At 39.0% G+C, this 25,436-nt stretch overlaps 1 protein-coding gene across 2 annotated transcripts in view; it reads right to left on the bottom strand.

The window, feature by feature from the left end:
- The window catches only part of CDH2 (cadherin 2), a 117,369-nt gene that overhangs the window by 21,372 nt on the left and 70,561 nt on the right, over positions 1 to 25,436 (bottom strand). For both annotated transcript variants that reach the window (XM_071804166.1, XM_065830362.2), the window contains exons 3-13: positions 18,112 to 18,338; positions 16,177 to 16,323; positions 14,820 to 14,975; positions 12,935 to 13,079; positions 11,694 to 11,866; positions 7,136 to 7,273; positions 6,587 to 6,772; positions 4,082 to 4,338; positions 2,550 to 2,692; positions 1,215 to 1,448; positions 657 to 890 (exon numbers count right to left, since the gene is read on the bottom strand). In XM_071804166.1, coding sequence (XP_071660267.1) covers positions 657 to 890; positions 1,215 to 1,448; positions 2,550 to 2,692; positions 4,082 to 4,338; positions 6,587 to 6,772; positions 7,136 to 7,273; positions 11,694 to 11,866; positions 12,935 to 13,079; positions 14,820 to 14,975; positions 16,177 to 16,323; positions 18,112 to 18,338 — 2,040 coding nt within the window. The remainder of the gene's footprint in view (positions 1 to 656; positions 891 to 1,214; positions 1,449 to 2,549; positions 2,693 to 4,081; positions 4,339 to 6,586; positions 6,773 to 7,135; positions 7,274 to 11,693; positions 11,867 to 12,934; positions 13,080 to 14,819; positions 14,976 to 16,176; positions 16,324 to 18,111; positions 18,339 to 25,436) is intronic.

Below are 25,436 nucleotides of genomic sequence, written 5' to 3'. Positions count from 1 at the left end.
CAGTTAACCATAATGCGTAGGAGAGCTAGCATCTAATTTACTACACTCAACAAACACTTAGTCATGATGTTTAGTCATTGCCCCTATTGAATGAACTTGACACAAAAATAAAATACTAGCACAGCTTTATGTAATACTTAAACACACACACATCTCTGTTCCTGCATGGGTGCCTGCTTGTCAGGCCTTAGATGAAGGGCTATGATATATTACTTTCCAAAATCATCAAGTAGCCTACTTACATTAATCTGAAGCACAACAGTAGTAACACCCGAGCACTCCCTAAAGGCACCAAATCACATGTTACCAGAACCACAAGAGAGACCGGATGGTCTGGGGGATACTCACATCTTCAACTTGGTCACTCGGTGAGGCAGCATAACAAGTGCCCATGGGCATAGATGGAAAACCTCTTTCGCAAATCCACTGTGGGGTCTAACTGCCATGCAAGTGCTAGTTATGATCTGTGTCACAGACTCCCAATCCTTGACCATCAGAAAGCTTTCATACTTGTCCAAGACATTAAGCTAAGCAGCAACAACTCTTGGACTTTAGCCTTTAATCACTGCCCCGTCTTTGTCAAAGTACATGGGACTAAAACTTAAGATCATACTTGCAAAAGAAAAAAGTTAGGATTAAGATATCTATCTACTTACTGAGCAGGATGATGATACAAAGCAGAATTGCGATGATGGCACCAGTGCCTAGCCCTGTGCCAACAATCCGGTCAACGTCAGTGCAGTCTCCGTTTATGTCACATTGGCAAACTTTCACTTTCAGCACGGAAGTGCTGGATGCATGTGGATTTCCAGAATCTGTAATTACTATGGGCACATCGTAGATACCAGCCTCCAGGAACCTGATCCTTAAAGAGAGCTGGGCATGATCACCTGTGTGTGAAAATAAGGCACCGGTTAAAAAGTAACGTACTGCTCATGTGGGTTTAAAACAGTACTGGCAAAAATGGCTCATCCTTGAGCTCTGCATTAAACTTAATTGTTCAACCCACTACATGACACCCAGGATAACTGACTTCTTCATTACTATGAAGATCTTTAGTTTCTTAAAATTTCTTGTTCTTACTTACAGTAAGGTGCCTTCCTATTCACATTGACCAAATTGATGTATGTTGGAAAATAACACCAAAGTAAAATACAGAAAAACATAAGTAAGAGTTGCTTTAAAATGATTAAGACTTCTAGAATGTTAATTACCACTAATTCGCACAATAGTCCAATTCCTCTTAATGCTAGCAGGTGTGTCAGGCAGCTCAAAGGCAAAGGGGCCTGCATTTGGATCTATGTCGGGGTCTACAGCAGTGATGTTAATAGCATTAGGCTGTAGTGTTTCACAAGTCGTGGCTTCTTTCGGGTTCACTTGGGGAGCATTATCATTGATGTCCAGCAGGTGTATCTGAAGTGTGCCAGTTCCACTCATCGGGGGGATTCCTTAAAGAAAAGAAAATGGTATTGAGCCTGTTTTCAGTTGGGAAGTTACTTAACTGAAATCGTACCAACGCTTTTCAATTACCATGTAAATGTGTTCACCCAGTTTTGGGATTCTGTCTTTACCAAGCCAATCTAACACTGTCACTGCTCTTGCTAACACACAAATTCTTATATCGTCTGTGCTCAGAAAAACTGCCCTACTTAACAAGAATCAGCAAATAACTGCAGATCCCCAGAACAGGGACTCAGTGACTTTATTGACTAGACCACCAGTTCCTCTCCAGACACAGTCCACATTGAATTTTTCAGAGAAAAAGGTGCAAAATTGGGACATTTCATGCTCTGAATAAATTATTTTATAACTTTGAAGACTTATAATCATCCTTTACTACAGTGCACTATTTAAATTCTTTCTAATGCTGACTTTCAGCATGCTACTTCTAGACATTCTTGTTATCCATATTGAATGTGTGATGCTTCCATAAACCTTGCTAAAGTCACACATTTATGCGAACATGTGGCACTGAATTTCTCAGTATAATTAGCAACAGTTTTCATTCCATCACCCCCCATAATCTTCCAGTTCCATTTAATTTTGTTCTCCAGAACAGAGCCAGAAGGAAAGAAGTAGTTGATCTAGGTTTGTTATAATGTATCAGTTCACAAAATTTTACCATTTGTCTTGTCTCCGAAGTAAATAACCCCAGTGCTTCAGTTTTCCCCTCTAATGCGAGAACATTCCTAACTGCACGTATCTTGCTGGTATCAGCTATCAATGGGACAGCACTCCAGCCAAACTCAAAGGACATGTTTCTGAGCAGAGACTGCTGTCGTTAACCAACTGACAATGAAAAGACACTTTTCCCTCTCCAGTGCTGTAGCACTAATGTATTATAACTAAACCAGTGCCTTTCTTCAATCACATAGAATTATTTTTCAGTCCATTTCCCAAGTAGCTCTGAAATATAAAGTCTGACACTAACAAAGACTTCCAAGTGGATGTATTCTAATAGCATTTTCTTTACTGCGCCAGTAAAACTGAATACCATACACCTACAAAGAAGAAAACATTTTGAAAACATATACAATGTTGATACATACCATTATCAGAAGCAAGAAATGTTGCATTGTACATATTGTTTTGCACATATATTGACTCTCTGTCCAAAACAGCTGTAGTAGTTATTTGCCCATTAACAGGGTCAATTTTCAGCCAGTTTGCAGGATCTGAAAGTTTTGAGTACCTGTGTATTTGATCACAAGATGTGTTATTTATCTGCCGACATAAACACTGACAACAAAGACAGTATTAGTATTTTAATGAGTTTTTTTTAATTATATTTGGAATTCCGAGACAATATTTCACAGAATTCCATGTCTTTATCCTTCTTGCTAGAATTCTTGAGAACACATTAAAAACAGTCCTACATTTAGATTCTTGAAGAGTCCTGTCATGTAAGTTAATCATTCAGCTACCATAAGCTATATAACTTTCATATTCAGAGTCAATTAAAGTACTTCATTAAGGACCCCTCTTGCTTCTTCTCTACCTACAGAGCTGTTCATACCAACTTTTATCTTATCAGAGTAACAATGGATCAAGAGTGTTAGAGTAGCACTAATTCACATTATTCTGGCACTTGCAATATTATTTAATTTTTTAGAGGCCCCGCTTTTACTGCATGCTTCTCATCTTAATTTGAAAGAGAAGTGTCTTTCAAAATCATCCTTTTGTCTGACCAGTTTGCCCTTTGACATTAACCAAGTGCAAACTATCTTAAGTCATTAAAAATATATCTATCCTGAAGCCCTTACGCTATCATGTCTATTATGGTTATGTCCAGAAATGAGCAAACTACTAGCAAGAGTTAGCCAAAATTAAGAGAAAATATAATTGTAAGAACCTTGATATTGAAAGGAAAGACAGAAAGTTAGTTCTGGAGTTTCCTCTGCATGACCTAAAAAAGCTGTTGGATAGGCTAGGAACCCGAGTTCTGGCCCAAGGCTATTCACTGTGGTTTAGCTTTGTGGTCAATGACCATGTGTTAAACGAGGTACGTGAAAATGTGCTTCAAGATTTCCATATTGTATCCTCTTCACTCTTCTCATTTAGCATAGTTTTACACATTAGACAAATTATGATCAAATTACAATCATAGCTATCAGTACAAGAGTTCACAGATGGCCAACAACAGCACTTTGTATTGCTGGAGAATAAATGAGAATAAAACCCTTAAAATTTGGTCAACAACCTGATGTGGTTTTGCTGCCATATCAAAATTATTGGTTAATTTAAATTGCAAACCATCTTAGTTCACACAAGCACGTGCCTGCTCTGACTGAATTTGCTGCGATGCCATGTAACACAGGTGAATAACTAACTTCATTCTACCTCGATGAAGTGGGACTTCGCAGTAGAAGATAACCCAGTTCACGTATGTATGAATGCTGGTCAGGTCACCTTCCCTACAGCCAAAAATCCCTTTAAAGAGAGCCACATGGGAGGTATTGGTATAGCTGTGTGCTATGGTAAATGCAGTCATCTCATATACAGTCTCTTTGCTCCTTTACCCATTCTATAACACAATTATTGCATTTTAATTATTAAATAACTGCAAAATGTTTATACAGACCTCAGAGAGGTTTGCTGCATGTAACGATCTGGGTCCTGAGCAGTGAAAGTTGTCAACATGCTACCAGGTAGTAGCCCTTCCTCTTGACGTATAAGCTTAGGGTTTGGAACAAAATATGGGCTCTCATTCACATCGATGACTGTAATAGACACGGTTGCTGTTGACTGAGGAGGATGCTGAATCCCCTTAGCCAAAGGCACTTGGTTTTCCGCAGCTACAGTAAGCACAAACATCCTGTTGGTCTCGAAGTCAATAGGCTGGGAAAAGCAGAGAGCAGGAAGTGTTAACATTATTTCAGAATAAAGCACTTTAAAGCACATTTTCAAACACCATTTGTAGTGCTTTTCTCAAAAATGAGCACAGATCCTAAAGAGAACTTAATGTAACAGCTCAACACAAGACTGACTTTAGGTTTTGCTTAACAGCTGCAGCAGTTTTCAAGTCAGAACAGCTAGAAACTTTGTAATTCTTGGATTTAACTTACTCCAGTACTGCCATTAGCAGTAACTGAGGAAACAAGTAGTTTCATCAGAAAATGATGTAGAAACTCCCAGCTTTGTGCCAGGCACTCACATGAGCAGATGTGCCTCCTGAGGAGAGAAACCTGTCTATCTCTATTATGCAGACGAAGGTTTCCTTCAAACAAGATTATGACCGTATCTAGCCCCATAGATCAGAGATTCCCATGCTCTTCATGCTTCATTAGAAAGACTTTGTAATCTCAGCTAATTCCACTGCTGGTATACTGACAGCTCCCAACTTCACAGTCCAGGCAACCTTCAGTTTGGGGACTTCTTCACCAAGCCACAAGTCCAATTTAAGGAGAAGTAAAACCATTCTGAAGTGAGGGTTCCTCTGTCATGCTGCACAGGGGTGAAGCATTTCCCAAGACCTGATTTGCCTTAGCACTATGCACTGTACTCCGCGCACTGATTTCAGACTTGAAGGAATCCTGTACCTTACAGGGGCAGTTGGCACCTGATAGTATGAAGTCAGTGACAAGAGACAATCCAATGTTCATTACAGCTTGAGAGATCAACTCATTGCACTGCCAATAAAAACTGCAGGCAGGCTTCCAACTCTTCCCATGTCTGGCTGCTTAAAGGAGTGCTGCTGGCTAGGCTGCAGAAATGCCATTTACCACCTCAGGCTGGTTCTCCTGTGCTGTTTAAGAGCCTCTGATTTCAGATAGTATAGCTGGCCCTGCTCTGAGGAGCCCCATCATTCCCTTGCATTTGTAGGAAAAAGTTCCTTTCCAATGAGGCACTCACATGCTGCTACCCTGTTGTTAAACCAGGTCAGATGTAGTAAAGCACTCAAACACTCTGGCAGAAGAGGGCATAGAATTTGTTAAAAATAAATTTTTAAGTGAGCTAAGCTATTTCAAATGAGTTAGATATCTGGACTGTCAGGCTTGTTTCCCTTTATAATACTTTAGTTTAAACTTGTACATTTTTACAGTTCACTTTTCCAGACTTTTCTAGTTTGATACCATTCCTAGGTCTGAAAAAGATGCTTATGTGCCTAATTACAAAGCACAGACACTCATAATTCTTGCTGGAAGACTGCAATAGAACAATTGGTACCTCTGGGGAAATGCAGTTATAGAACAGACACAGTTCTTAAAAAAAAAAAAAATCTAGTGTGAATTACCACTGCAGCTGTACAAAAATTGTACTTTTTTATCACCTATTTTTTATCACCTAGATATTGAGAAGACAAAAAAAAAAAAAGAACTAAGAAAATAAAAAAAGTGATTTTTAATTTCCATATGGGAACACTGGCATCTCACACTTGACTTTGTAAGTGGATCAGCCAAAACCAGAACAGGCCAACTCAGACACAAGACACTTATCAGAGGGCCATGAGGAAAGATGGCTACTGTCTAGGCCGGTTTAATTATAGAACAACACTGTTATTATCACTTGAACTAAGTCACCCCTCAACACAGAGCTGTGTTGGCTAGAGAATGAAGACAGACTGGTTATTCTATAAATGGTATTTAAATGCAGTTTTAAAAATAGCCAGTCTTTAAAAGCACCTTGTAGAAGTAGCCTCCCATCTATCACTTTATCCTCTCTGATTGTGCCTTGACTGCCTGTATCTGTTCCTTAATGGAAACATGTTGACATAAAAACCGCAGACAACAAGCGTGACTACCAAAGGAGGCCAGGAGGTAGGAAGCTGTTCCTTTATACTAGCAACAAATACTAAACAAGTGCTTTTTCACAGATTAATTTCTATCTTTCGGCAAATAAAGATTCAAAATCTGTCATTTTCAACAACCTCGCCTGATTTAAAAAACGGATCAGCTGGAATACTATTGATAGTATAAGCAAGAAAATGCTCCAAGAGATGGATGGCTTACTTCTACAAGACAGACGGTGCCCATCCATTTTGCCCTCCAGGCTCCTGCTGGCCTCAGGAGGTCACGTTTTTCCTCCCTCAGTGGTCTCCCACTTGATCCATCTCTGCTTAATTCTCTGAAGCACAAGCATCTCTTACCTTCACAACAGTCACCAGCCCATCATTGCTATTGGGATCGGTCAGGATGGTAAATCGACCTGTTGGGTCTCCTCCGGTCATTCGATACATCGCATTCCATGCAGGCGTGTGGGGCTGGTCTTTATCCGTTACCGTCAGATTTGCTACGATCACATCCACCCTATTTTCTGGTACTTCCCCGTAGAACTGGGTAAAAAAGGAGAAAACATTTCACCTCAGCTGCAGAGGCATGGAAGAGCCATGCCATACTGAACATTTCATCAACATTAGGGAGCGCATCTCTCTTCACTGGAGCTCTGACAATTTATCTAACGAAGTTTACCTCAGGTCACCCAGAAAACTGATGGTTTTATTCCCTTGTCAGCTTTTGCCTTTTGGCCTAAGCAGAACACCGCACCTAAGGGATATTTGTTCTGCATGTATATCAATCCTGCCTGCCATTACACTATTTAATAAGTAATAAATATTTACCATCTGTGAATATAATGAGAAAAGTGTTGAACAGTTATAAATATGCACATTCTTCAGTTACTCCCACCGTGTACTTACAGTCATGGCAGTGAACTCTGGAGGATTGTCATTGACATCTGTCACAGTGATGACAGCAGTTGCTGTGTTTGAAAGACCATATGTTGGGTTTCCTTCCATGTCCGTAGCTTGAATTATTAATGTATATTGTTGTACTTTCTAAAACACAAAATGACATCAACATAAGTTTTAGACAACACTAACATTACCGCAGGACAGCAGGTGCTTCCGAAATTGCACTTCGCTAAGCAATGGAGCCTGTCGTACTGTTTATTCTTGTTAGCATCACCCGAAATGACAGGAGCAAAGTTTGAGTCACAGGAATACAGCACCAGGTTGCATCCAGCTATACTGACCTACTGCTTTGTTTTCTTCAAATATCACTGAGGACAGCCTGCCTGCTTCCTACTTTCAAAATCAAAATCACTTTATACAGTTAATGCTTTTACAACAGATGTAACAATGCTTTTCAAACAGAGAAAAAAAAAAAATAAAAATCAAGAGTGCAGTTTATCCTGAAACCTGGTAAGTCCTCAAAAGCATTTAAGAGAACTGGGCCAAGGGAGGTTTGTTGGCCAAACAGCCACAACTGCCAAGGTTTTGTTTCAGCTGAGCCCAAGTATAAAACCACTGTTGCAACTTCTTACGATCTCTATGGAAACCAAAGATGTCGAGGCTAACAGAGACTAGTAAGGCACTGGTAGAAAGGAGGCCGGAATAACCACAAGGGCTATTTCCAGAAACATTAAACACCCCAGCAGAAAATGGCCGCCCTCTCCTGTCCTAAAGGCCTCCTCTGCACCAATGCTCTGCTCTCTCCTCAGGGCTGGTGCGAGGCCAGGACTCCCTCAGGCACAAAAAATTCCCAACGGACACCTGACCTCAGACTGGTGAGGTGTTTAAAAAACAAAGTCGACAAGGTTATGTTAAAAAAAAAAATCACCTAGAAAGATGTTTTCTGTGTTGAATTGCTGAGAAGTTGATTTTAACTCATCAACACTTTCTACCGTGAAAGGCAAATATTGTGCATGATTTTTCATTTACCAGTTTGGTTTCAAATTTAGGTCTCTCTGAGCTGGGAAATGTTAGGTGTTATCATTCAGTTCTTTCCAAAAGAAAACGCACAAACATAAGAAGCTGCTATTACTTTGAAATATCACTTTCATGAATGGTTTACTAACACTGGCAAAAAAATCTTCTGGCGAAATAAAAATGCTTAAAGAAAAGCACATTTTTTTCCACTCAGCACCTTATTTTCTCCCACTGCTTAAAGACTGGGGTATATGACAGATGACTTCTCATGGAAAGTGTTTACAAAATGGGTATTGATACACAAAAAAATGGGTATTGATACACAAAATATGCAAGGAGAATTCCACTTGAAATGTGAAACTTTCTTTCAAGTTTTGGCCAGACTCTATGACAGACATTAGAGATCTAATGGTTGTGCACACTTCCAAGCAGCAAATATTACCCATTGAATAAAAAAGAAGTATTTGAAATAAGCTGTATGAATCTTTATCTCCCACTGAAGATGCTCATGTCCTTTTTCACAAAGGAACCCTTACAACGCACCAAATACGTACTACTCCATTTGCATCCCACGGATCTTTAAAAAAGCAAGACTAATACTATTTCTGCAGAAATGCAATATATATGCTTAATAATGCATAATTATGTATACACATTCTGGCTTGGAAAACATACTTGCAAAGTGACCTTCAAAAGGCTTAAATAAATACCCTAAATGTTTCCCTCACAACACCAACAAGAGAAGCAGTGCCAAGGGAATCAAAGAAATACTTCTACCATCTTCATGCAGGAAAAAAAATATACATTACTTATTGTGAAGCGATAAAACCTAGAGCAGTATTGAAGCAAATCCTGCAGCCAGATGATTCTACGCTAGTAAAACAGCAGGTGCTTCTGATTCATCCTGGTCTTAACACACTGATCTCAAGAAGCAAATTTCATTAAGTAAACTCCATTATTATTACATGGACACTCAACTTCTGTACAATCTTGTTATTTAATTCCAACAGCAGAAGTGTACTACAAACTTCCTCAAGAAAGTGCCGCAAAAGATAAACATATATGTGGTTTTGTTTGTTTTTCATACCAAAGATCAACTGCTGGGAATTAAATTTCAGAAATCAACAAGCATACAAATTGGGGGAGGTGGTTCTCTTCTTTTTACTGCAGGCTGAGAAGCAGCCAGGAATAAGTTGTAGAGCATGTGTCAGCAGCCTGCACAGAGACTTTGCAGTAACACACCCAAAAATGAACTGGCAGTTTCAAGAAAGAATGCAGACCTCATCAGGTCACATCTTTCCACTTCAACACAAGCCAAATAAAAGAACACTTCACTGAATTAGTCTCACGTGAGGTAGGAATGTCAGTGTGTAAATTTAAGTAAACTGCCTGACATCTTTGGCACCTCCAGCAGTAAGGCAGATGTTTTAACACTGACGTGAATTCCCCAGTGGTAGCAGAAGAAATAAGAACAGCTGGATCTCATGAAACTGCAAGTGAAAGACTTCTTCTGCCTTTAGCTGAGTGCCCTATCTAAGCAACTCTCCTCCCATGTTAGCATAGATAATGCACTCTGCATGTTAACATAAAATACTAGCAGATGAGGAATACTATCAGAGGAACCACATTTTTTTGAATGCCTACAAAACTTACACTTCCATAAATAATGTGCCATATAGTTTAAGAACTGAAAATTGTGCCTAGTATTTTGTAAGTCTAATTAGAGCTTTACAAAGAGAGTCAAGACTTAGATAAAAGGGTGGAATGGCAGAAGCAGGTAGACCAGCTGAGGTTCCTGGGCAACAATGAACCTTGTGCAACCAGGCACTCCCCAGCCCAGTGTCAGAAGACCTGCCAGATTTAGATCTGGCTTTCTAGATTCCTGGTTGGTTTACTTTAATTGACTTTCACAAAATGACTCAGGAAATGAAGGAAGCAGAGGAACGGCCTGGGAAGGAAACCATTTTATCTCATATTAGTCTAATTTAATATTTGAATGATTTAACATTCATCATTAATATTCAACATGTGCAAGAAATGTTTATAAATACTCATTTGGGTATCAGTACAGTGATCCATCAGGAAAACTGATGGCAAATGACAGGCCTTTTCCAGCTGTTAATACAAGGCTCTAAGCTCCACAGACAGCTGGTTTCTTCCAAGTTAAATCACTCCGGCACAGCTAGTCACTAAGTAATAAAACTCAAGAGTTATCACTATGTCCTTCTGAAAAGCTCACCTGTCAAAGATGACCAAGGGATTTTAAAAACAAGGGCAAAGCTGCTCATCATTCTTTTAATTTAATAGGGCAATACTGTAAAGTTCAGTGTTTTCCTCTTCTCAAATACATTCTCTTCAAAACCAACTTAAATAGAACGAATGTTAATAAAACTTTAAAAATTAATTGCAATATCTAACAGTCTGTTTAGCCACTTTCAAACTGAAATGTACCAGAATATTAATAGCCAACCCAGAGCATCAGAATGTATTTTTCTTCTCCGTTTTAAATAAGTATAAGCAAACAGCTAAAAGCTGAACAGCAAATCCAATTTAAAAAAAAAAAAAACCTCTTCAGATTTAATGAGCTAAAAATGAGGTTAGTAAAACAGAAGTTGAAACAAGATGTGTTTAAATAAGATTTGTTTGGATTTTACAGTTTGTTTATAAAATAATGCTTATCTCTTGCGAAGTTTTGAAGTGGTTCAAAAGCACAGTTAGTCCATGTGACAGATATGCAGCTGCGAGGGAAATATTTTTATTCCCACCTCACAGATGGGTGAACCAGAGCACAGGATCTGGCAGCCTCCTTCTCTGGTGATGGGTACAGTGAAGAACTGCCTAGATGGAATGGGACTTGCACAGAATTACTGACAGTCACTTTATTATTTTTTTTAAGTTTTTTAATGTGTGTCCAGGCCTTGAGACCTATCTATAGCTTCCAATACTGACTGTTTTATTTCTTAGAAATGTGCTTTTCAAAGTTTAAAATGTGTAATATTTTTCCTGGTTTATTTTAATAAGCAAAATTCATGGGTCAGGAATTATTGTAAATTTAGCACACAGCATCCAGAAGCTTTCAAATATTTACCACCTTGCTGTGAACAGCAAGAAAGAGGACAGAGGGAGAACAGAAGCTCTCCTGGAGCTTCCAATAGAAATAAAATGTACAGTCAATTCTATTTTCCATTTAGTCTTTTCCCACAAGGCTCAGCAAGAGGAAAGTGCTGGAGCTGAGGACAGCCTCCCATTTCAGCACCCAGGCCGAACACCTGAGGTTATCATCTGCATCACTCTCCTTTAGCGTGTACCTGTTCCTCAAAAGCAAACAGACTTAGGAACCAAGATCCTTTCCACGAGCACATGGAACCAGGAACGACTACATGTACGGAACATGTGGCTCCAATTTTCACCCCCATATTTGTTTCCTCTTCTCCAAGGAGAAACTTCAGACCACGAAGCAAGAGAAGTATTTGCAAGTTACTAGCAAAAATGCACTTCTTCACAATATTAAGTACAACCCAATCAATGGAATTAAGACTTGCTGTACCTCTCTGTCAAGCCCAGCTGCTACGGTGATAATGTCACCAGTCTCATTGTTGATTGTAAACATGTTTGGAGAGGGGCTGCTCGGAGCCTGTGACAAGATCCTGTATCTCAGCATCCCATTCTGTGTATTGGGATCGTCAGCATCGATGGCAGTAACAGTCATCACGTAGGTTCCTAGCAGCAGGATAAATAATTGAAGTTTATATAAACAGTTTACTCAGATTACACAAGATCACTTACAAGCATTGGTCAAAGCATGTATTAATATTTCTTTTGGTAAACTCTGCACATTCCTTCTTACTTAAAACAAACTGGTTAAACCTAAGAGTCACCAACAGAGTAATTAAAATACATAAGAGGAGATAAAAATACTTTGTGTTTATAAAATATTAGATCTGCTTTTAACTGAAGAAGCTCCATAAACAATGAAATCCTACAATTCTGCCATAAATAACATTTCTGTAACAACAGAGCTCCTCGCATTTAGATAAAAACATTATTAATTGGGCCAAAGGAAATATACTTGATTTTCAGAATGCACATACTGATAGTGATTGAAAATCAATGTAAATAATAGCGTTTTTCAAAGGTCTTTTAGACACACGTTCTTTCCATCTCAAATGCCAAGTCAACACTGCAAAGTGAGAAAAAAATATTTCTTGTGCTAACCTTTCTCAAAAATTCATTTCGCACTACTGACAAATTAAAGAAGTGGTTTCAGCCATACTGCAAACTTTAGTTTGAGCTGATTAAAATTTTAATGAGATGTTAACAGCATTTAGCGTTTTCTTGTGAATTCGAATGAAACTGTTTCATTTCAAATCCCAGTGTTTCCAAAGCTTCTGAGATCAGAACTAGAACTGGACCTGCTGATATTTTGGAAGTTTCTTATACCCTGAGCTGTCAATTAAATGAACATCAGTGGCTATCATGAACATAACTGTAAGTACTGTGACACTATAAATAGAATTTTCAAAACCAGGAACCTAAAAGTCATATTCTGAAAGACTTCTCTGTTTCAGTTTATGTACATAATACTTTCTTCTTTTGGAAGTAATTCTACCATGTTAAAAAGTGAATTAAAAATAGGGTGAAATAATAAGACTATCTGAGATTTTGCTCATCACATTATTAAAGACACCTCTGAAAGTGTTACAAGGTCTGAAGGCACCCCCTTCATCACCTTCAAAATGTTACTGCATACCTTCCCCCACACATACATTTTGATAGCCCATGTATTACCTGGCTTGGATCCTTCAGGGACTGTCCCATTCCAAACCTGATGTAAGAATTCAGGTCTATTGTCATTCATATCAATGACATTAATAACAATGTCAATAGGATTTTCCACCTGGTTTCCGTTTACATCCACTGCGTGTGCTCTCAGCTACAAAAAAATCATTAAAGTATTAAAATTTGCACAAAATACAGGCACAAATAGATACAATAATGGTGACAGGAAGTTTCAGGACAGACATTTTTAGCTCAGTGCATTTTGTTATCTGCCATTGCTCCCTCATATTGACCATTTGAGTCTTCAGGTTGCTGATGGAACCGCTGTTCAGGCTTCTAAACTATTCTAAGTTGCAAATTTACTTCTTTGATTTGCTGAAAATGATTTTGAGTCATGTAATTTCAATTAATACCAATGCCTGCTGTGATATACAAAACTCTTTAATAATGACTGTTAGAAAACAGACTCTAGAATATGCAGATTTATATCAAACAGACAGCAACTTATTAACAATCCATATGGAATGAACACTGGCACCCCTTCCAAATATTCTTTACTGATAGCATGGATATTGAATAGACATGAATGCATAGGAAAAGCATACAGTATAGATTTATGTTACTGGCACACAAAGGTAAAGCTTGTGATAAATCACTGCCAGACTGCCAGTAAACACACTGAAATTCCAGGCTGAAATTAAGCTAAAGTTTATGGACTGAGTCTCAAAGATACTGAGACACTTAAATTTAATGCCCCGATTGTCAAAAAGGACTGAGTAACTACCTTTGACAGTAAGGTTTACCTAAATCATCTTAAATTGGACAGCCAAAAAAAAGGAACACAGAACTTTCTGAAAACATAAACCTCTGTATCCAGGACAGAGCCTGGTAACTGCTAAGCAAAAGAGCAAGTTTCTCCCATAGCAGCCTTGCTGAAACCCATTATATCTATACGCATATATCTTCTGGCTACAAACCTACTAGAATGGAGCAAGAGGGCATTATTAACTCACCACTCTGGAAATGACTCATTTAAATGTAAATTCCTAAGTCAGTTGATCTTGAATGCCAATGCCAAATTCTCTGTAAAAATCTTATGGATGTCAGAGATGTTGTGCTCCCGTAAGAGTCATTCCCCTCACTTTCCCCCAGATGTTCCTGCTGCCTCCTCTGTTCTGGAGCAGCACTCGAAGGGCTTCCTGGAGCACCAGGCAAGGAATGTCTTAATCCATGATGTGCTGGGAACCCTCACTAGGAGCTGAGAGACTTCTGTAACTATTTCAGTATGGTCTCTCAAAAGCAGAGGCAAGTTTTGGTTACAGCCTGGTCTCCCCCGTTCCTTCAAACCTTTCTTTTCCACTAATACTGGAATCAGTGGTCTACTCTGGCAATTTCTTTAGAGCAAAGGATATCATTTTCATAGGTTGACAGAGCTAATTTGCAATTCCATTAAAATGCTTAGATTTGCCCCTGAAAATGAAAATTGGTAGGTTATTCTTCCCATCCATTTCTCAAATCGCAGCTGCTGCAATTCTAACAGCAGTCATGTCCTAATTTAAGTTGCTGAATTAAAAGTAAACTTTTGAACAACATACAATACAGTGGGGACTATGATCAATGGTCTGTATTTGAAATATAAGCTACAGTATCCATATTTCAATCTTTCAACATTACTTTATCTAAATACATTTAATCACTGTTTACGTATGTTAATGTATTTAAGCTGCTTAAACACAGTAAGAGTTAGCCTTTTTAAGTACAATAAATACAAATCTGCTACAAACTCTTCAAATCATATCTCATAGAAAACTAAATGCTGGCTGCTCAAGTCATGTTTGAAGCAGATGTTAATCTTCAATTTGATAATCTGATTTATGGTAAATTAAACTCTTACATGAAAAGAAGCAATCTGCTCCCGGTCTAAAGGCTTTGTCACAGACAGCTGTCCTGAGATGGGGTTGATGATGAAGATGCCTGTTGGAGGTTGGTCAGCTCCTGGGCCAGTCACACTGTATCGTAGCGAGAGGCTTTTATCACGATCGGACCTAATCTATGTGTCAAAAAAGATAATATTTACATTAGCTACAAACAACCAGCAGATGGGACTGCAGCTGAAACAATCAGCAGCTCCTTCTTCTAAACTTGTAAAAGTAATTATTCTGGAAATAGTAAAAACTTAACATAAAGCCTGAAGTTGTCAATTGCACTCATTGTCACAAGGCTCGTCAATACATTTTCAGGAACATAAAAATGTCCCTGCTTGTTTCTCACAATAGGATAAATTGTATGAAACCAAAATAAATAACCATTCTTACCTTAAGCAGAATTGTTTAGAGCATAGAGAAAGCATACACTAAATAAAATAATAAAATAAAATTTAAAAATCTGTTTTGGTTCCCCTCCACCTCCTATAACTTCCCAGACCAGCCGCAGACTCCATTCCATTACTGACAGTAGCCCTTTAGAAATTCACCTTTTTTTTTTTTTTTTCTTTTTTTGTCCCCAAGAATGAACTTTGGTCTCATTTTCCAAGGGAAAAATAGAAGGGCACTGCATCTATGAGGATCAAGTGAATCACCAGCATGCACATCAACAAAGCAGAGCAAAACTGGACTATCAACTTGGACTAATGCTCTGCCAAGTTCCAACAAATCCTTGTAGATGTTGATCATCGCCAACCAGTAACACAGCTGGAAAGTCTCTCCTGTGGAGCAGCTGTTGGAGGAGCACTGGAACAGGCTGCCCAGGGAGGTATCACAGCCCCAAGCTTGACAGTGTTCAAGAAGAAATTGGACAACCTCCTCAGACACATGGTGTGAACTGTGGGGTTGTCATATGCAGGGACAAGAGCTGGACTTGATGATCCTTGTGGGTCCCTTCCAACTCAGGACATTCTATGATTCTATGGTGTTTTCATCCCTCCACATCCCGCTTCCTCCTGCCTCCTGGTGCATTCCTCCTGCTCACCCCCACACCTTTTCCCAGGCAGAAAAGTCCAGCACAGAAGACCGGAGAACTCCTGAACCAGCCGAGATCCTCCTTAACCACTTAAGGAAGTCATCACAGCACTCACCACCTGAACCAAGGTCACCTTCCACCAGTACAGGACCATAGGGACAACTTAAAAAAAACCTTAGTAAGTGCAACCCAGCCTTGCTTGGACAATGAACAAGGCGTCATTTATTATACACAAAACCTCTTCAAGACCTCTCCAAGGGATACTGAAACCACACTTCTATTAACTCACTTACCCTAACTAATTCCTGAGGAAAAGGTCCTCTGGAATTTTCTGGTAGGTTGATTGGAGGAATAACCCAGTCTCTCTTCTGCCTCTTCAGAGGGCTGCCCTGCTTGGATTGTTGCCATGGAAATACAATGTCTTCAATTTTCTTTTGGTCCTTTCCCATGTACAAGATAAAATTAAGTACATATTAGAAAAAGAATTACTAGTAGACATTATAAAATAACTCAGATATGATTACATAACTGACTGAAAGGTTGTCTTTCCTCTGTGCTCATAGAACTGTTTTATTTGCATTCACAGCACAGTATGAAAATAACCATTATTATTTACTACTGCACTGCATACTTTTCCTGTTTTCCTTATTCAAGTTGGAGGAGAAATGGAATTACAAACCATTTATAACATGGTACTACTGTGTAAACTATTCTGCACTTTCTGAAAAGTAGTTAATATTTTGCAGAATTTAATAGTATGCCTTTATGTATTTCTCATTAGCTAGAACTTCAGTTCAGGTAATGTGCTACTGTACATTAAATTTAGATCTGGGTGTACTAAAATATAATTTGAGTTCCAAGAGAAGTCTAATACATACTGGTAAGGAATGTCTCAAATATTTATGACCCCATTAAATCCCATAGAATTAATGCTGTAATTATTTTAAACCTATGTCAGCCATGATGGATGCAGTAGATGACCCACTTTACACACTGGGCATTAATCCCTGCTGGGTGTCAACATTCCCTTTCTATTCACTTCTATATCTGCACTCATTTCAGCCTTTGGATGCCAGCACACATATAGACATGCTAGCTTGGCTTAAGCGGGGAGACAGGGTGACAAAAACGCTTTCCAATTCTTTTAAGATAAAACTTCTTAAAAAGCTCTAATTAAGTGTGCCACAGAGTAAAAACAGATGCTCAGGTTCCATGACTCTACATTCTGTTAATGGCAAGGATGCCTGAACTGGACCTCTGGCAAGAACAGGGCATGCCCTGGCATACCTAAGCATCTTCTCTTTTACTAGACCTCTACAGACAAAATGACATTTCCTTTGTTAAAAACATGCCTTAAAAGATTTACAACAATCATCAAGTAAGCGGACAAAAAACTGAGGGTTACGCGACTTTGGTCTCCAGTGTGTCTTGCATAACCACACTGCCTATTCTGACATTATGCTTAAATCTTTAATACTTACCTATCACAGGTATGTTAATCTATGAATAAATTTGGTTCTGTATTTGTAAACTCAGCACTTTATACGAGAAAGTAAGAAAGAGCAGGCAGCAATATAACAGAAAAAGGTAGTAGACCTAATACTGTTTTCCTAAAGTAAACACATCGTTATTTGTATATTGCTAGGTTTGATTTTTGTTATAGTACATGGTTTATCCTATGCCAGCTTCCAGCAGAGGGAGACTATCTTCCTTACCAAGTAGTGCTGGAATCATGAATAATTTACAATCTCCATTTGATTATGAAGGGACAAGACAAAGCCAATATTCCCTGCCAGAAATGCTTTCTTACTACTGCTGTAAATCCACAGCTCCCATCTAATAAACATGACTGATGCATTCTAGCACAAATTTGTTTATTTTGTGGTTATATTTAACCGCTTGAGTAACTACTGTAACACTTTTAAGCAATTTAAAATAAAGAAATGACCATGTCCGACTTAAATTCAGGTATAAATCTCGTACTACACAAACAAATAGCTTTAACATAAATGAAACCTGTATACTTATACAGGCATGCTTTTCCATGCCTTAGCAAAGGTACTGAACAACAGGCTATAAAAACATCCTTCCTGAGGCTCCAGCTTTGCATGCACTAGTTGTTCATTAACAAGATACCTCATGGAGAGGTACATGACAGAATAAAGTCCCTATTTTTAGGCCTGTTGCAGAGATACATTTATCCAGGCTGCATTTAGTTGTTGTTTTACCTTTTCTGAAGCCCCTGTGAAGGTTGGTTCAGGGGTTAGCTTCACTCTCATTTGCCATTCTTCCTGGGTTTCCTTGTCTTGAGCAGACACGACGAACTCTGTGGGCTCTGCTGAAAGTTGGAAGCTTCGCTCTGCATAGACCACGCCATCTTCGCCTACTCTGAAATCTTCTGGCTCGCTGCTTCCAAAGTGTATTTTTTTGTTTCCATCACAGCTTCGAAACCTCACTGTAAAACAGACACAAAATGAAGAACAAAAAAAAAATATGAAAAAGCAGGCCACTTGACCTCAGCCTGACATAAAATGCATTAAGAGGAAATATTCAACAGCAGAAAGACTTAACTTGTTGCTGCTATTATCACATGCAATTATGAGTTAAGAGTTGTACTTCAATGGTCAGTCCACATAAAAGCGATATCCTGTGGAGTGCTGGGCAGACTTTTTACCCTACACAGACTGCCTCGCTCCCAAAGGCCTGTCCCCTCAGCAAGAAAACCACTTCCCTCTACATCCTACACTACATTTCAGCCAGTTTCCAGCGCAACAGCTGCAGGGATTTGTACCTCCAGGCCTCACAAAGATCCAGGCAAGTCAATTCATTAAAAACACTCAACAAATTTGATTACACTGCAACTATAATCACAAACATAACTGTGCTTCCAGCTCCTTCTCTGCCAACAGGGGAAAGGCAGAAACCCAGAAGTCCTTTAAGAGATTAACTTCTGTGCCCAGCTCAGCATGCAATTCCGCTGTATCATCTCAGATAGGTCACTTACGAGCTCTGGCCCTGAGCTTACTCATTCTTCATCTACAAGATGGAGGCAGTAGTAAATACCTCATGGAGAAAAAAAGTTGAACGCTTCACTCTTTTTTTTTTTTTTTAATGCTATTTCATGTACCACACACATCCATTCATCTACTCAGGAGTCACTCATTCTTGCTTAATTCCCCCCTCCTTCCTTTTGTCCTGTCTGAAAGACATACATTGGAACAAGAAGTCAGTAAAACCAATTGTATAGATAATGATATGAAGTGCGCAAACCAGAACTGATAACAGGTTGTTGCTTTCTTTACGCAGTTGCTTTCATTACCACTTATCTTCAGGGTTACTTTAAATAATAGTAGGTAAAAAACGAAAGTGTGCTTTTATAACCAATGATTGTTCTTTAAGCATTATGAAATATTTTGATTGTGTGGGCAATAGAAGTGCAAAATATCCTTATGAAGGCTGTGTTGAAAAGCCCATAGTGAAGATGAAATGAGGCCTTATTCCTCGTATCAGTTATTCAACTTTTTACATTGTGCTAAACCACGCACAAACTATTTAGCTTCCAAACCTAAAGGTCCCTCTCAAGAAAAATCACTACTAAATGTCATGGATCATATGCTTTTTTCTGTAATGCACTGTTTCCAGGAAGGTACTGAGAAGAAGAATCATACCTTTTTGTATTTGAACTCCAAGGACTGAGCTAATGTTCAGATGGCATATGAAATTTGTTTCCTTATTGCAGCCTTTTAGCTATCCAGAATCCCCCTCGTCCCCCCTCTGACAGAAAAGACTGTACAAAATACTTCTTTGAAAGGGTTCACCATGTACAAGAATGAAACAAAGCACAGCATGCATCAAAATAAATGATAAGACGTCAACCTTCTCAAAAGTGATCTTCCTGGGTTGGGCAGGGATAATGCTCTTTGGAGATGGCTCACAGAGTTCGAAGTTCTCCACGTGTGAAACACCAGCCTCACCTCAAGAAGAGCTGGCCATGTCCCACAAAGCACTGAACCCAGGATGAACAGATGTGCCTGGGTAAAAGGCTGAAGCCTCACTGCTAGGGCTTCTCTGGTGGCTCTCCTGGTAGATGTTGCCTCAGGTCTTCCTCATTAGCCGTGAGACTGCTTCACATATATATTATTCTCTAGGCAATCCATATTGCTCCTCAAGTCCATCCCACCTGCTCCATAAAGTACAACTGACTTCCTTTCCTATTGATTTACAGACTGCACATCTGCACAATTTGGAGAAGGTAACAGAACCTCTGGCTTGCTGTTCACATGGGAGGAGAAAATTGACAGGGAGAAGGTCCACCTCCCAGACATTGACAATCCAATGATCTCCCACTCTTTTCAATACAGAGCCTCGTGGCTTCACTCAGTTTACCACAATGGTATGCTGAAAAACAACAGCCAACTCAGAAAACACATTATCCTAAGCCAAGGATATAGAACTACCAGTTAAAGCAACTATACCAGTACCCAGAAATCATTACCACAGTCCTAATTCTGTAATTCTGATTAGCCCACCTTGAGAGCTGGATATTCTATATTGTTTAACAATTCTGTAGTGTTTAGCTGGATATTCTATATTGTCTAATGACCAAGGAGAGTTTACTCAAAAGTCCTACATGTAATGATTTAATAACTTAATGACTGGACTACCAAACAGTTCTGCTCATACCTGGGTTCAAAGGCACAGACCTCCCATACCCCAGGAATGGAGAACGCTGGGCCTCCTCCAAGCATCAACTCTGTTCACAAACAAAACTCTCAACAGTTCTTGTTAAGAGACTAAAGGAAGAAAAAATCAGCCAGCAATATATCCCATAGCTCTGTGCCTCTGCTGACCTCTCAGCTACAGCTGCTCTCCAAATCTGCTCTTCAAAAGAGTGTCTTGACCGAAAGGACAAAGAACCAGACAGATTCACCTCTGGCTCTTCTCAGACTTACTTATGAAAAGCAGGGAGTGGGGAAGAGAATGAATATTAATCTAGACTTTGATCATTACTGTTTTTCGAAAAAGTGAAATTTAAAATGAATATTACAGTCATTAGTCCCCAAAACTCAAATATATCACAACAATATTTTCTAAAAAAATATTTTGCAACTATTGCACAGTAACATAATATATTCATTTTTTATATATTCAAATCCATAAAGAAGAACATTTCTTTCCTCCCATCTTCTTACATATGGATTCCACTACCCAAAAAAAAAACCACAAGAAAAAAACACCCTGCTAGCCACTGCATTGATATTCCTCCTCCAGGCAACTGTATATCATGAAATTCAATGAAAATCCCTTTCCTTTGACAGTATCCTGGTAAAAATGTATAAAATTGCCAATGCTTTGTGAGATTTGTTTTCCCTTTGCAAGGAGCACACATTAACAAATTATATTCAAGTATAACCATCCATAATTAAATTACCTTGACAGAGTACAGGTTGTGCAGTAGCTAGTCTCTCCCCAACTGCATGGTTATCAGTCTTGTAAATTTGATTTAAATCACTTTGCTTCATTTTTCAGTGTTCAACTGGTATAAACAAGGAGCAATTTCTGACTACAGGTTTTTTAGGCAGAATTATTTGCAAAAATGTGACATGATTTTTTTTTCACTAGAGAATAATGACTATTTACACCAACCGTGTTGTTTCTAACAACCACAAGGAAGGAAGGCATGCTTTTGAAAAGTCAATTTCTGTTGACACATCAATAGTAGAGATTCTTTTAATTTTAAAAAGGGTTAACCAAATATACTACAGAGCATCTGGTCACTTTATCAGCAAGTATCTTATTTTTCTTTTTAATAACATTCTCCACATAAATTACCAGATATGAGTATTGCATGATCAGTAAAACCAGCTTTTTAAGTATTTCTGAGTATATTCTGCACCTTCTGAAAAGTATTTGCTTTTTAAAAAGATTTTTAAGCATATTATTTGAAAGCATTATGATATATTCAGTCATGATCTGAAATATAACTATTTTGTCCTATCAGAACAATAATATGTACACCAGCTTTGACACATGGGAGTAAGTTTAATTAGTTCACATGCTTAAAACAAGACCAGGCACATGGATTTACAAAACCAGATCTCTGAACAGAAGAAAAATTGTATTTCGTATTAGCGTATGATTATTATTAAATGTCATCTACCCAGACTGTGCAAAGCATTTGACACTGTCTTGCATGACATCCTTGTCTCTAAATTGGAGAAACAGGGATATGATGAATGGACCACTCAGTGGATAAGAAATTGGCTGGATGGTCACGCTCAAAGAGTTGTGGCCAACAGCTCGATGTCCAAGTAGCAATCAGTGACAAGTGGTGTTCCTTAGGGGTCAGTATTGGGACCGGTGCTATTTAACATCATTATTGGTGACACAGACAGTGGGATCGAGCACACCCTTGGCAAGTTTGCCAATAACACCAAGCTGTGTGGTGCAGCTGACACGCCAGAGGGATGAGGGCCTTGAAAGGTGGGCCCATGTGAACCTCATGAAGTTCAACAAGGCCAAGTGCAAGGTCCTGCACATGGGTCAGGGCAGTCCCAAGCACAAATACAGGCTGGGCAGAGAATGGATTGACATCAGCCCTGAGGAGAATGACCCTGAAGGTGTTGGCTGATGAGAAACTCAACATAACCCAGCAATGTGTGCTTGCAGCCCAGAAAGCCAACCATATCCTGGGCTGCATCAAACTGTGACCAGCAGGTTGGGTGGGGAGATTCTTCCCCTCTACTCCCCTCTTGTGAGACCTCACCTGGAGTGCTGTGTTCAGCCCTGGGGTCCCAACATAAGAGGGACAAGGACCTGTCAGAGAGAGTCTAGAGAAGGGCCACGAAGATGGTCAGAGGGCTGAAGCACCTCTCCTATGAAGACAGGCTGAGACAGCTGGGGTTGTTCAGCCCAGAGAAGACAAGGCACTGGGGAGACCTTATAGCAGCCTTTCAGTACCTATAGGGGGGATAAAAGAAAGCTGGAGAGGGACTTCTTACACGGGCATGTAGTGATACGACAAGGGCTAATGGCTTTAAACTGAAAGAGGGTAGATTCAGATAAGGAAGATATTCTTCACCATGAGGGTGGTGAGACATCAGGTTGCCCAGAGAAGTTGTGAATGCCTCATCCCTGGGAGTGTTCCAGGCCAGGCTGGATGGGGCTTGGAGCAACCTGGTTTAGTGGAAGGTGTCCCTGCCCATGGCACAGCAGTTGGAACTAGATCATCTTTTAAGGTCCCTACCAAAAAAAACCATCACATGATTCTATGATTAGAGCCTAGAAAAAAGACCATTAGTGTCCTACTGTAGGAGTCTTTTCTTGTCCTAAAACCAAGACAAGTGTAATCTATTAAAAAAGAAAAAGAACCTCTGTGAATACAACATTCTAAAATGAAAATCTACAGCTCTGTGCTATTAAAACAAGCTTTCAAGTTAACACTCTTGTATGGAAGTAATTACAACGTATGTATGCATGTGTGATGTACAAAACATTAAGAACTAAACATGGAAATCAATTTAAAGTGCACTAGAGAGCTACACCAATCACACTCAGGTTTAACGAGATGAATGATTCTTAATGCCTATAAAACACGTTTAACTTCATGTACCTTACTAGTAATCTTCAATTACCTAGAATCATTTCTCAGACAATAAAAAGCGTTTTTCAGCTACTCATGCTGGTTTGCACTCTCTGACAATCTGTTTCTCCTCTTTTTATCGTAGGCAAATAACAGCAGAATTACTTGACCCAAGGACTGGACATAGAATGATATAATGGGTTATATTATTAACGTCATTTTTGGTAAAAATATTAATGTACTATATGGACTATTAATACTGCATTTTCATTGCTCGCTTTGCTCCCAAGACAGTTGCATTGAGTTTGCCATCTGGGTTTCTGCACTTTGAAAATACCCACTTCACTTCTAGATAACATCCACATGCATACAAACAGGAAAGTGTATTTCCTTCTGTGAATTTGCTGGAACAGGATCACTCCCTTTGAATGTTATTCTCAATGCCTAAGCGTCAACCTCAAGGCTAAGACTCACTTAGAGGACATTATGGAAATCACAACAAATTCCAAGTGCTAGCAACATCTGCACTCCAGCAATACAGTTAAGAGTATGCATCATAAAATGAAAAACCCAGGTCTATTTAATCCACTCAGGATCACTCTGCAGCAGATAAAATAAACAGAATAAGAAAGTAGATTGCTTACAACTACCTGCCAGATACCACTTCTACCTTTGACAGAATGAGAAATTATATGGAAACATTCTGGTTGAACTGTCTAGCTATCTGCATACTTAATATCTGAACACTACCTCCTCCAAGAACACTCTGTATTTAACAAGTCTTCCTACTTTTCAGAGAGAGAAACTGTAGAAAACTGCACTAAAATACACTAAAAAAAACTAACTACTTTATAAATTAGTCATTTATTCAGACTGATTACTTCTCTATCTGTAAGGTGATCTGCTAGTCCTGCTAACACAGTGCACATCCTCATATTTCAGCTCATGGCTTGTTAGAGTGGCATGTGAAATGCCCATGAGACATCCTTTATTACAATTATAGATAACCTTCAAGAAAAGTAGGGTTTTGACATCATGGTGGACTGTTACAATCACAAAGTGAACTACATTCTAACTTGCCTTTTCTATCACCAGCAGCACTTTTAAAGTGGGTCTGATTTTAGAACTTCCTGAGACCAGCTTAAAAACATTATTTAATTTTTGATTTTTTGATACATGGGTGGATCTACAGCAGCCAGGAAAATGTCTTCTTCTCACCTCTAAGTTGAAAAATTAGCTACAGAAATTGCTGATGCAAAATAAATATGGAATGTAACTAAGTTATTTTATACAACGACATTTACTTACCTGTACTATTCAATTTGTCATTATATCCTTTAGAGATACTTCAGTACACCAGTGTTGTCCCTAATGGGTTCTTCTAGTCTTTTTTTCTAATCCCCTTTTCTTTTCTGTGTTTATGTTCATGCACCGAAGTTTATCCCATACTCTAGACCATCTAGAAAAAAAATCTCAAAGCGCCACTCAATCTGAGCCTTCTTGGAGTAACAAACCTGCGACACTTTAAAAGAAAGCCTGGCTGTCAAAAGGCAGCTGCCTACCACTTTGTAAAAGGCAAGCCTGCTAATTCAGTAATTGCTTTCGAAAACTTCCGCCTTTGTGCCGAGCATTCTGAACCCCCTCAGCCCATGCCGAGTAGAAGGCTACTTCAGTGGGTCACACAAAATCAACTGGAGCTTTGCCACTTACCAAGGGCCAAATATGGCCATTTGCTTCTAAATCCTGTTTTCACTTGACTTCAGAAGCTTTGCAAACTCATGCCACGTGAAAGCCAAGCTATGAAGCTCGCAAGAGGCGAGAAAAACAGTTACACCAGAACGTTTCAACTGAGAGAAAACTGGGGCTGTATTCACACTATTTAGCAACTTCAGGTGCTTCACAATCTGACTCACAGCAGCTTAACTTCCCATATTTCCATGCCGTGCTGTTTGCTTAATCATTTGTCTATTC

This window comes from Patagioenas fasciata, chromosome 2, assembly GCF_037038585.1.
Source record: "Patagioenas fasciata isolate bPatFas1 chromosome 2, bPatFas1.hap1, whole genome shotgun sequence".
In the NCBI taxonomy this organism is placed as follows: Eukaryota; Metazoa; Chordata; class Aves; order Columbiformes; family Columbidae; genus Patagioenas; species Patagioenas fasciata.
The sequence above is the reverse complement of the archived record's forward strand: the minus strand, read 5'-3'. Positions and strand labels throughout refer to the sequence as shown.